This window comes from Zingiber officinale, chromosome 9A, assembly GCF_018446385.1.
Source record: "Zingiber officinale cultivar Zhangliang chromosome 9A, Zo_v1.1, whole genome shotgun sequence".
In the NCBI taxonomy this organism is placed as follows: Eukaryota; Viridiplantae; Streptophyta; class Magnoliopsida; order Zingiberales; family Zingiberaceae; genus Zingiber; species Zingiber officinale.
The window spans coordinates 4691640-4704976 of record NC_056002.1 but is presented as its reverse complement, the minus strand read 5'-3'; the positions used below and the strand labels follow the sequence as shown (position 1 = coordinate 4704976).

At 40.0% G+C, this 13337-nt stretch overlaps 1 protein-coding gene across 2 annotated transcripts in view; it reads left to right on the top strand.

Annotated features, from left to right (window-relative positions):
• The first annotated feature begins 1054 nt into the window (after window positions 1-1054).
• Window positions 1055-13337, top strand: part of LOC122021738 — a 31658-nt gene continuing 19375 nt past the window's right edge. For both annotated transcript variants that reach the window (XM_042579892.1, XM_042579891.1), the window contains exons 1-4: window positions 1055-1377; window positions 2528-2618; window positions 2720-2804; window positions 2908-2992. In XM_042579892.1, coding sequence (XP_042435826.1) covers window positions 1244-1377; window positions 2528-2618; window positions 2720-2804; window positions 2908-2992 — 395 coding nt within the window. In that variant the 5' untranslated portion in view covers window positions 1055-1243. The remainder of the gene's footprint in view (window positions 1378-2527; window positions 2619-2719; window positions 2805-2907; window positions 2993-13337) is intronic.

Here is a 13337-nt window from a genome sequence, read left to right as displayed (position 1 = left end):
CGATTTGATTTGTCGTTTGGCTATATCCAAAAATACTCTCCGAACCCATCCTCATTTCAAATTTTCTCTATAAGATCCCGAATATATGAGGAAAATTATCATCCCTAATCATTTTTCATTGGAATTTGCAGGCGTGAATTAGCTATTGCAACTTGAAAAATTAAATTAAGAGGATGATGGGCCGTCAGTAAATTCCAAGCCCACTTAGTTTGATGGGTCGAAGATAGAATCGAGAGGAATTTATTTATGCGTATATAAAACTTCAAAGTAATATGCAAGTGGAAGCGTGGTCAGAAGCTAAAGCAGGAGAGTAGTGGAAGCTTTAGAAGAAAAGAATTTTGCTTTCTTTAATTTCAAGTGGAAAACGAAAGGATGTGTGTCCTTCTCGTTGAGTCTTTGTTCACACACTTTATTATAAAGGAGGATAGAATTTATTCAAATTTGATGGCAAGGATCATTATAAACCCTAAAGGATTATATTTGTCTTGATGTTGATACTTTATCAAAGATTTCAAAAAGATTGGTTGTGGGAGGAGATTTGATTTTTATCATTCTTATTTTAATCAAGATAAAGGAAACACCAAGAAGAATGCTTCTTTCTATTGGCTTTCTTGATTGTCCATTATGACAATTTTTCGATTTATTTTGATGATCGGTAAAAAATTTTCATGAAATCGGATTGATCATCCCAAACTCGACATTACCCAATCTGATTAATCATTTTTTTTGTTGGCCTTTATCAACGGTGGCTTGGATGTATATCCTACGTCGCTGACTCAACCACAGTTGGGATCCTCTGTCCCAAAACTTCTCTATCCCCGCGTGCCCTCTTGTCAATCGGACGGACCAGATTACATCTCAAGGATGTATGACATCCTTAAGATGTGTGTAATATTCTTGTGATGTGTAAGATATCCTTGAGATATAATCTGATCTGTCCGATCGATAAAGGATACAGGACAAAGAAATTTCGGGAGGATCCTCCAACTAACTCGGCCATGGTAATTTCCCGGGCTGACTCGACGACCTGCTCTATGCCTGCAAGATATAAAGAGAAAGATCCAGAAAGAACAGATTAAGAAAACAGGGCGTGAAATGGCAATCCTCCCGATGACCTTCGCAGCGTCCCTTCGTTATTCAGTTCAACAGGGGAAATCAGGGTAGAAATCGCGAGGCAGCGGTTTTCGTGGCGCCGCTTGTTCGGAAGAGGGGAGAGAGAGAGAGATAGAGAGGAGCGGCCGCTATGCATCGGCAAAGGGCCATGTCGTGGAGGAAGGTGGGGAAGGCGGCGCAGGAGCTGGCGGCGCACGCGCTCCTCTTCTGCTACACCTTTTTACTCGCCCTGAAGATCGATGGCGGGACGTCCTACTCTTGGTGGTCAGTTCTGCTTTTGTTTTCGTCCCATTGTAGTTTGATGTCCTTTTCTTCGATTTAATTGTGCTCGCCTCTGGATTTTTTTTTTTTTTTTTTTTGCCACGAGAGCACTTTTAGCCTTTCAGATCTACGGTTTGGCGGTTGATTCGGTTAATTGGGGGCTTTACGACCAAGTGTGGGTAGGGATGACTACGATTATGCAAGTTTATTCCTGTTTTCAATTCTACGACTCTAGTTTGAGATAAGGAGATCTGGATTGAGTGTCTGCGAATTCGAATTCTCTGCTTCCGCCCCTCCATGTCTCGCGCCTTTGGTTCTGCCCCATTCACTTGTATGATGGCTTATTGGCTTGCTAAGTTCTCTTGGTTGCTCTTCTAACTTGCTTTGATTAATTTTGTCTTAATATTATCTTGGAAAAGTCTCTCTCTCTCTTTTTTTTAGAACAGGACAATGCTCTTGGGTTTTGTGGTCGTTATCATTATCCTTCGACATCATTACTACTAGTTTAGATGCTAGAATCAGGAAATTGCTATTCTTCCTGTGAGCAGAGATGATGAATGTTAAATAGTGATTTTTCATCTTGTATCATTCTAGGGATGCTCTTTCATGAGCTTTCGTAAAATAGAAATTATCATTTTTTATGCATGTTCTATATACAATACTTTCCCAGGGAAGTTAGTAGCGTTTTTTGGATTTTAATACTTCTCGGAGTATGATAGTGTCGCTGCTGCCGATCTTGGTCACACGCATGGGTTGTTATTCTCCATCACCAGAAGTGTGCGTAGTAAAATGGATGTCACATGGGGCACTTTGTTAAATAAAATCTGAATGAGGGATTGTGTAGTATAAGATTTGTGACATATGGTTTACCTTGTTTTAATCTCCACACTGGTCTGGTTGTAGCATGTATCTTTAACACAGTCACAAACAAGGACAAAAATATATTTCATTGAACAAGGGGATTGCCCCTCACAATTTGTCTGTTTCTGTTGCAACTCTATAGATTTCTATTGGTAAGGTGATATTTTTTTAATTTCAAATTTCAATAGATTATATCTTACCCATTATCAACCCATTTTATGTTGTCGTAATCTACATTAATTTAATGGCATATATTTATTGTGTCGGTCTTATTCTTCTTCTGATGTGCCAGGATAATCTTTGTTCCTCTTTGGCTATTTCATGCTGTTGTAGCACGAGGAAGGTTCTCCTTACCTGCTCCATCATTGCCTCATGATCGCCGTGTATGATTTAATGCCTATTCATTAATATGTACTTTCATTTATGGTATAGCTGGTAATAATTGTCATATCATTAACCTGGCCTGATATACTTCCTTTTACAGTGGGCACCTTGTCATGCTATTGTTGCAATACCTTTGCTAATTGCCTTTGAACTGCTCCTTTGTATATTTCTTCACAATAAAAGTGGTAAGACACAATTAGTAGTAGTCATTTTCTGCACTGCACAAATACTTCCACCTGCAAGTATATGAACTCTATTAATCATTTTTATATTTGAACTTTCATACAGTTAACACTGAAAATTATATCAACTTAAAGGTTGTGTTTCTTCCCCTTTTGGCCTTTGAGATAACCATTCTTGTTGATAATTTCAGGTAACTATATTTATATTTGTATTTATGTTATCTTAGAGTGCAATTGCAGGAGAATATTCACAATCAATTGGACATTTGTATTGTTATTAGCACCACAATACCTTATCTCAGATATAAAATGTTAAGGCTGGCTAAACTGTTAATTTTCTTTTATGACACTGTAACTGATCATTAGCCATAAACTCCTTAAGCTAATTGCCATAGCTTATCCAGTTTTTAATTTGTGGGAAGTTTAAGAGATTGTGTATCCTTGATAATCTCAATATCTATCCTTTGTGAGTTCTCACTCGTTAAGTTTGTTTTGTGTTGTTTTCACAAAACTCAGATAAGGCTTAGGCTTTGTTTGCTAGAAGGGATAGAAGGAGAAATCTTTCTCTCACATCACTCCGGTTCAATCAAAAAAAAAAAAAATGATAATCCCAGTTAGCCTCATTGGCTATCCCGGGATGATCAGCCCGACCCCACGGAAATTTCCCATTGGCCACCATGGAAATGATGGGAAAGTTCTCTCTATCCCTCCTTCCACCTTCTTCCCAAGTATACTGAGAAAAACCATTTCTTCCCCAATTTTCCCTACCTCTATTTTTTGCCCTTGTCTTTTCCCCTCAGCCTCAAATGCTACGTTAAAATAGCCTTATTATTGTACTATTTTACAGCATTAACTGATTCCCTCAATATTTCTAGCATGATGGCTTTTGGAAAGTTATTGGCAATCTATGTAGTGTACTCAAGCTAAGTTGGTGCCTGATCAAAGGAAACCACAACAAAAATTTTAGTTTTGCGTAGTATCATTAATGTCCATTGATTTTGATCCATATCTGAACCATCTAAAATTTGTCAACATGGACTCAGATAGGTTGAATTTCAAGGATAACAATACTAGTGTTTATAGCTTTGTGGAATGGTAGAATCCGGTGGTGATTGGCCTATGTGATTTTACAGGGAGTTGTTGTTTTTTGCATTGATTAGAAGGGAAAGGGAGGAAAATCACATACATGAGTCCCTGAAATTTCTACCTTCTCATCTCAGCCTATGATTCCACTAGTTTGTCATCCACGCATCCTTCATCATAGCTTTGGCGTTGCTGCTAGCCTAGTGTTGGACCTGTTGGGTGCTGTCGGAATTCCGTTCTGTTTCCCCTGTACAAAAATTTGTACAAGCACATAACCTTTCCTAGCAACCCATGTGTTTTTCAGAAGTTAAACTTAGATTGCAAACGAAACTTAACATTATTAATCCAAGTTCAACTCATGTGTTCATCAGAAGTAAACCATATTACAGAAGTTGATTAAATATCTATTTCAAGGATTGACTTCCAGGTCATTGGCGAGGCACTCGGCCTTCTTGGGTATGAGATCATCCACCACTTCCTAGACAAAACCTTTCAAAGAAATTGAATATTTAAACTCCTTACAGTAAACTCTAGGTTTAACTGCAGAGACCTCAATCGAAGCACAAAATCGCTAGTCTCTTGTGTTGGTATTTCAGGATCCATACAAAGGAAAACTAAACTAGTACACAGCGGAAACAATTAACTAGTTATACCTTTCTTTGTATCTTAAAGACCTCTTGATCTTCTGTTGTATTCCTCTCCTCCTCTTGGACGTCGTGTGGGCGACGATTTACCAAGACAACACCACCCGAACCACTTCTTTGCCTCCAAGACTTTCGGCCACCAATGGATGCTAGAATAGGGAGCCTCCTCCTCTTCTTCTTCTCCTCCAAGTAACCGGCCACAAGAAGATGGAGCCTCTTGACGCCGCCGACCCTTGGTAAAGGAAACAAGGGGAGAATTAAAAGGGAAGAGGGCCGACCACAACAAGGATTAAAAGAAGAGACTTAGGTTGTGTTCTACCATAAGGCACCGTCTACCTCTCTTTTATAATCCTTGGTGAATTCAAAAAAGGAAAGATTTAAAATTAAAACCTTCCTATTATGTGTGGTCGACCCTTATTTGGGTAACAATTAAGGAAAAATTTTAAATTAAAATATCTCTTTTAAACCATTGTGGATGACTACAAAAAAGGAAATATTTTAAAATTAAAATATTTCTTTTAAATCCCTTTGTGGATGGCTATAAAAGAAAAGTTTTAAAAATTAAAATCTCTTTTAAATCCCTTGGAGGATAGCTATAAAAGGAAAGATTTTAAAATTAAAATCTTTCTTTTAAATCCCCTTTAGGATGGCTAGAAAAGGAAAGATTTTAAAATTAAAATCTCTCTTTTAAATCCCTTGGAGGATGACTATAAAAGGAAAGATTTTTAAAAAATTAAAACTCCCTTTTAATTCCCTTGTGGCCGATCCCTTGCTTGGGCACCCAGCAAGGCTTGGCCGACCACCTCTTGGGCTCCAAGCAAAGCTTGGCCGACCCTTGCTTGGGCACCAAGCAAGGATGTGGCCGACCCATTACTTGGGTAAGAAGTGGACTTGGTTGGATACGAAGCTTTACCTTTATAACAGGGACCTAGAGGAGGAATTGACTTTGGCCTCCTGATGAGCTTGAGCTTCCTGTGTTCGATCCGAACACCCAACTCATACCACTAAAGAATTATTATTGAACTACCGCACCAATCTCATATTACATTATGGGCTCATTCTTATCATGAGTGCGTTAATTTCCCATATCGAATGCCTATTAATTAAATGAGTTACCGATAACTCACTTAATTAACATCTAGCTCCAAGAGTAGTACCACTCAACTTCATTGTCATGTCGGAACCAAGTCCACCTGCAGGGTTTACATGACAATCCTTATGAGCTCCTCAAGGGGACATCATCATCCTAATAAATAGGACACAGTTTCCTTATATAATCAACAACACACTATATGAATAATATTATTTTCCAACTTATCGGGCCTATTGATTTAACGAATAAATCTCACCCTTTGATAAATTAAAGAAATAAATACTAAGTACATGTGCTTGTTATTATATCGGGATTAAGAGTATGTACATCCATAATAACAGAGGTTCTGTTCTTTTATGAAGTCAGTATAAAAGGAACAACCTCAAATGGTCCTGGTCAATACACACATAGTGTACTAGTGTAACTTTATAGTCAAGATAAACTAATACCAAATTACACTACAACCATTCTAATGGTTTGTCTAATCCATCTTGGTTGTGAGCTTCTATTTATAATTTATAAGAATCAAAGACACTACATGACACCACCATTTTCTAATCTAATATAAATTAAATGAACAATGCATTCAATAAATAAAATAAAATGTGATTCTCATTTCAAAATAAATGTTTATACAAAAAGCTAGGCTTTTAGTATACATTCTAACAATCTCCCACTTATACTAAAAGACTATGCTGCCACATATGCTGCCATACATCTGATCCTCATCCCCTCAACATGCCCATCAAAAGCTCTCGCATTGTAATAGTTGTACTATAATTTGGTACTAGTTTATCTTGACTATAAAATTACACTAGTACACTATGTGTGTATAGAACCTGACCATTTGAGGTTATTCCTTTTATACTGACTGCATAAAAGAACAAAACTTCTATTATTATGGATGTGCGTACTCTTAATCCCGATATAATAACAAGCACATATACTTAGTATTTATTTCTTTAGGAGAGTGCACATGTGCATAAGAGAACAGAACCTTCATCGTCCACCTTTCTTGTGATTTCTCTAGCTTCCAAAGCTTTGTCATGATGTCGTCCCACCTATGCTAAGGTTTTTGTTGGAGCAACTGGGCCGGCAAGAGGGGAGGGGTGAATTGCCTACAAAATAAGAATACCCTTCTTAAAACTTTCAACTCAAGAATAATAGCAACAATAATAATAAGAAAATAAAATGAAGAAAAGCAGGAAGACTCAGCGAGTTGATTTGGTTACAACCAAGAAGGTTGTTAATCCAAGGCGGTTGAAAAAGCGCACTACGAATCTCCTTCACTGTAGGCGGAGAAACTTTTTTACACACTAAGAAAGCACAGAGGTTGCTAGGAATTGAATACAGAGTTGAATGAATAATTTCCTAGCTCCAGGGTCCTTTATATAGCTCTTAGAAATCCTATCTCGAGTGTTGAAGGCGCCTCCAGCAAAGGTATGGATAAAACTTTATCCAATCTGCGAAACAGTCATGTAGATTGGGTCGAAGGCGCCTTTAATGGCATTGAGGGCGCCTTTAACCTGCATGGTATAAATAGCTTCCAATTTCTCTTTTTCTTCTTCTTCCGAAGCTCCGATCGCTTGGGTGTTTTCGGCCAACCGAAATAGGGCTCACCCGATTCCAATTTCCGGCCTTCTCCTCGAATAGGCTTTCGTCCCGGCTTCTCGTCCCTCGAACGTCGCACACGTTCTTCTCGTCCACCGGAGTACTCTTTTGCAGTTCTTTCGTCCTTCGGACGCACCGAGCCCGTCGGCTCTCTTCCCGCGTCGTCCTTCTCACTAGCTGTGTCTTCCGCTCGACTTCCTGCACTCCTAAGTTCCTGCACATTTAGACACAAGGATCAAATAACAAACATGACCTAACCTAACTTGGTTGATCACATCAAAACAACCACGGGGTCCAACAATCTCCCCTTTTTTGATGTGCATCAACCCAAGTTCAAGTTAGAGAAAAAAAACAGACAAGTAATTTAAAACTAACATTTTAAGCAAAAAGGTTGCAATAAAGAATTTGCAACACTAAGTAAAATAAAAAAAATGTAAAAATATTAACTCCCCTAAAACTCCCTTAACTTGTACCTATCTCTCCCCCTTTGATCACATAAAAAAAAATAGGGTAATAATTTTCAAGTAAAAAGGTATTCAAGTTTTAAAATAAATCATTTTTAAGCAGGAAAATTTTCTAAGTAAGAGAAAAATTCTAACTTAGGCAATTTTTAAAAAAATTTTGAGAAATTTTCAAAAAAAAATTGTTTAAAGCATTTTCTAATTTCTAGTTTCACGTTTTATCAGTAAGTTAATTAAACATTTTATTTCAATATTTTGGCTTCCAGGCAGTGGCGAGGCATTAGGCCTTCTTGGTTATTGGAGCAACAACCACTTTCTTAAACAAAACCTCAAAAGAAATTAACTGTTTAATTTTTCTTGCTGAACACGCTAACTTAGAAAAATTTAATCTAGAAAGGTTTTTGGAACCAGTATAGATTCCTTCCTACCGGATTAATAAAAAACTTAGGGGGTACATAACTTTTGGGAATTTTTCTAAGTTGTTCTTGATATTTTCTAATATACCAATTCAACTTTCCATTAATTCTAAGTTTTGATTTTGAAAATTTATTTAAGCATGCATTATTTTTTAATTTTTCAATTTCAATTTTTCATTTTCTGATTTTAGATTATCGTACATCTTAAGAGGACATGTCTTTGCTAAGTTTAATTTTAACATATCATTTTTCTTTTCTAATTTAACTAAATCTTTTGTAAACACTTTAATAAACTGAAAGGACTACTTGGGAGTTAGAGAACGATGATCCTCCCCCTTCATCTATGCTCATCTCTGAGCTGGTTTCTTCTTCCGATTGATGGTTGGCCATCAGTACTAATCTCGAGAAGACTTCGACTTCAGATTCGGAGGATGATGATTCATCCTATGTAGCCTTCAGACTCTTGCGCTTCGAGGACGTCGACCTTTGAAACTTCTCCTTGTCCTTTTTCTTTAGTTTTGGACAGTCATCCTTAATGTGCCCTTCCTCGTTACGGTTGTAGCATCGGACCGTCCTTCTGTTGCGTTGATGCTTTCTCGACTGCGACCTAAATTTATTGTTAGAATAATTATAAGGGTATTTTTGTCTTTTGGTATATATCTTCTTTCCTATATAAAGGCCTAACTCGTGGTTCCCTACACGAGATTTTAGGGTTTTGCTTTGAACATGGTATCAGAGCCAGGTTAAAACCCTAATTTCTTTCCTCCCTGCGCCACCGTGGTTCTTCCGCCGCCTCATCCTTCCTAATCTCAACACATCCGTCTGCCTCTGGTTTTTCCCCCTGCGCCACCACTCCCTCTAGATCCGCCTCTTCTCCGAATCGCCGCTCCCCTCCGCCGCCTCCTCTGCCGGTGCCCTCCACGGAGGCACGATACTCCCGCGCTCGATCCGGGCGCCGATACTTCCTCTCCCGCAGAAGGGTCGCCATCTTTGCCCTGGGAGCCGTGTTCCTCCTCCGCTCCCTCTGCCTTCTCACCCTCTTCCTGGCTTTGCTATTCTGAGGCTTCTCGATCGCCACTTCTCCTTCGTTTCTCCTCGTTGGGCTCGAGTAGAGGCGTGAAAGACTTAGTGTGATTTTGTCCGCTGCGGCTCTGAGGCTTCCAGTAGCCAACAAGCCCTGTCACTAGCAGCAACTCCCTTTTCTTCTGTGGTTGGTTGCTAAGGAATCTCTTCTAGCAAGCTCACCTCATATATTCCAGCAGCCTGCTTCACAGCTCTATTCATGGCTGCATCTGGCGCCCCAAAGCCAGATACGTCAATCTTTACCAACCATATCACTGCACCTCTTTCTTCCGAGCAGTTGGATGGTAAAAATTATATTTCTTGGGCATCTCACATTGAGCTTTGGCTTATTGGACAGGGTTATGGGACACACCTCACTCAAACTGAAGAAGATGTTCAAGTCGCCGATCTCCCTCTGTGGAAGAAGGTTGACGCTCAGTTGTGTTGTATTATCCGAGCCACCATCCATCCATCTCTTAGGAATGTCTTCCGTACTCACAAAACCTGCAAAGCTGTTTGGACACAAGCTCAACAACTCTTTACAAACACCTCTCGGCGACTCTATCAAGTTTGTGAAGATCTCATGACCATCCTCAGCGCCCATCAGATTAAGGATTCAATGTCAACTTATCTGGGTTCAGTGTCTAGCATTCTTTGTGACTTCAATGAACTGCTTCCACCTGCAGCTGATCCTGTTGAAGAGCTTGAAAATCGAAAGAAATTTTTTATGCCCATAGATTATTCTCATGTCCGTGACTAGATCCTGGGCAGTCCCAGGCTACCATGGACAATAACTGGGCGACTCTACTCCGTGTCCGGCCAAAGTCTTGACAATGCCTTCTTCATCCCGACTCGTCAGCTTTGGTCTCTCGACACAAAGGACCTCCACCTCGCAAGGGTGGCAAAGGCCGTCCTTGGTGTGATCACTGCCACCGACTGGGACACACGATTGATAAGTGTTGGAGTCTACATGGTCGTCCTCCTCGTGCTGCCTAGGTCGTTCAGAGTTCTGTTGCTTCTTCAGCTTCCACTTCACAGTTAACATCGGATTCGACTCCAACACCTTCCTATACTGACTTTTTGAAATGGTTTGAGGATCGTCAGGCTTCGGGTTACCATTACCTGTTGGTACTTCCTTCTTGGCATATCTCGTTCTTGGTCCTTGGGTTCTTGATTAGGGCCTGATCATATCACCGGTAATAAATCCTATTTTCCTCTCTCACGGTAATTTGCGATGGTCACCGTGGCGATGGTTCTAGCTCAATCAGTATTGACATTGTTCATCCTTCTTCATCTCTTTCCATTCATAATGTTCTTTATGTTCCCGGCGCTCCCTTTAATTTATTATCGATAAGTCAACTTACTTTTATTAATACGTCTATTTCTTTACAGGACCGGAGTACGGGGAGGATGATTGGCTTCGGATGTGAATCTCATGGCCTATATCGGCTTCAACAACCCTCTTTTGTTGGTTGGTGTGCGTCTCCACTACTTATTCATACTCGGTTGGGACATCCAGTCTTAATAAGTTAAAGCGATTCATCCTAGTCTTTCTCACTTAGAGTCTTTATCTTGTGAGTCGTGTCGATTAGGTAAGCATATTCAAGTTCTTTTTCTCCTCGTATTGAGAGTCGGGCTATGTCTCCTTTTGCTTTGGTTCATTCCGATGTTTGGGGCGTGTTTCTTCTACAATGGGATCAAGGTATTTTGTTATTTTATAGACGATTTTCCCGTTGTACATGGTTATATCTGACGAAGGATCGTTCAGAATTGTTTCTATTTTGAATCTTTTTTCTGAACTAAAACTCAATTTGGTACTTCCTTGAACTTTACAAAGTGATAATGCGAGTATTTATCTACTCAATTTCGTACCTTCTTGACATCTCACGTGTTGCATCGCACATCTCGCCCTCATACCTCTCAACAGAATGGGGTTGCAAAACGTAAGAATCGTCATCTCCTTAAGACCATGGCTCTTCTTCTCCACTCTCACGTTCCTCATCAGTTTTGGGGCGACGTTATACTTACTGCGTGTTATCTCATCAATCGCATGTTTTCCCCAACTTTCTAGGGTAAAATACCTCATTATGTAATTTAACCTCATTAGTCTCTTCATCCTTTACCACCTAGGGTCTTTAGTTCTATATATTTTGCTCATGCTCTTAATCCTGGCATTGATAAATTCTCTCCCCGGTCTCATAAGTGTATCTTCCTTGGATACCTCAATATCAGAAAGGGTATAAGTGTTATTCTTCTACTCTCCGTCAGTACTTTATCCTTGCTGATGTCACATTCTTTGATCTGATTCCCTTTTTAGGGCCTTACGCATCTCCATCCGAGTTCTCTCCTCCGCCTCCAGTAGTAACTATCTTTTGTCCTCCGGAGGCGCCTCTATCATCTCCAGCTTCGTCTCCTCCTTTGTAGGTTTATCAGCGTCGTCCTCGTTCTACTTTGCCGCCGACCAACACTGACACTACCGTGGGCACATCTTTGGAGCCAAGTCCTTCGCCGTTTCCTCCGGTCCCATCTCTTGACTCTGATGTTCCTATTGCACTTCGAAAGGGCATGCGTTCCACTCGTAATCCTTCTCCTCACTATATTTCTTTGAGCTATCATTGTCTTTCCCCATCCTATTATTATTGTCTGTCTTCCTTGTCGTCTGTTTCTCTTCCAGCAGGTGATGCCTTTGCCCATCCGGGATGGAAACATGCTATGCTTGATGAAATGAGTGCCTTACAAAGCAGTGGGACTTGGGACCTCGTTCCTCTACCTCCTGGGAAGTCAGTGGTTGGTTGTCGATGGGTGTTTACGGTGAAAGTTGGTGTAGACGGCACGGTTGATCGGCTTAAGGCCCGTCTTATCGCTAAAGGCTATACTCAGGTATTTGGATTGGATTATAGAGACACTTTTTCTCCTGTTGCCAAGATGTCTTCTGTGCATCTTTTTCTGTCTATTGCTGCAATTCGCCATTGGCCCCTTCATCAATTAGACATCAAAAATGCATTCTTACATGGTGACCTGCTCGAGGAAGTTTACATGGAGCAACCTCCATGTTTTGTTGCTCAGGGGGAGTCTTCTGGTCTTGTATGTCGCTTGCGGAAATCTTTATATGGTCTCAAGCAATCACCCAGAGCATGGTTCAGTAGATTCAGTACCGTAATTCAATAGTTTGGGATGACTCGAAATGAGGCTGATCATTCTGTCTTTTATCGCCATTCATCTACTGGTTGCATCTATGTAGTGGTTTATGTTGATGATATTGTCATCACAGGTAAATATCATCTTGGGATTTCACAAGTAAAACAACATATTTTCAAACATTTCCAGACAAAGGATATCGATAAACTCAAATATTTTCTAGGGATAGAAGTGGCACAGTCTAAAGATGGGATCATTATATCCCAAAGGAAGTATGCAATGGATATTCTGGAAGAAACAGGAATGTTAAACTCAAAGACAGTCGACAATCCCATGGATCCTAATGTCAAGCTCTTGCCAAATCAGGGAGAGTCTCTTTCAGATTCTGAACGGTACAGGCGATTGGTAGGGAAACTAAGCTACCTTACTGTCACTCGTCCGGATATCTCATTTGCAGTGAGTATAGTAAGTCAGTTTCTTAGCTCTCCGTGCAAAGAACATTGGGATGCCGTGACTCGTATTATTCGATATATCAGGGGTACACCAGGAAAGGGTCTTCTATATGAAGACAAAAGACATACTCAAGTCGTGGGGTATTCTGATGCAGATTGTGCAGGATCTCCCTCTGATAGAAGATCTACTTCTGGATTTTGTATATTTGTCGGACGTAACCTTGTTTCTTGGAAAAGCAAAAAGCAGAATGTTGTTGCAAGATCCAGTGTAGAGGCAGAATATCGAGCTATGACTATTGCTAGTCAAGAACTTATATGGTTAAAACAGTTGCTTCAGGAACTAAGGTTCGGAGAGGTTACACAAATGTCACTCATATGCGACAACCAGGCCGCTATGCATATTGCCTCAAATCCAGTCTTCCATGAGAGGACAAAGCATATTGAAGTTGACTGTCACTTTGTCAGAGAGAAAGTCATATCTGGAGAAATATCTACTAGTTTTGTCAACTCAAATGATCAGCTAGCAAATATATTCACTAAGTCACTTAGAGGTCCTCGAATTGACTACATATGTAA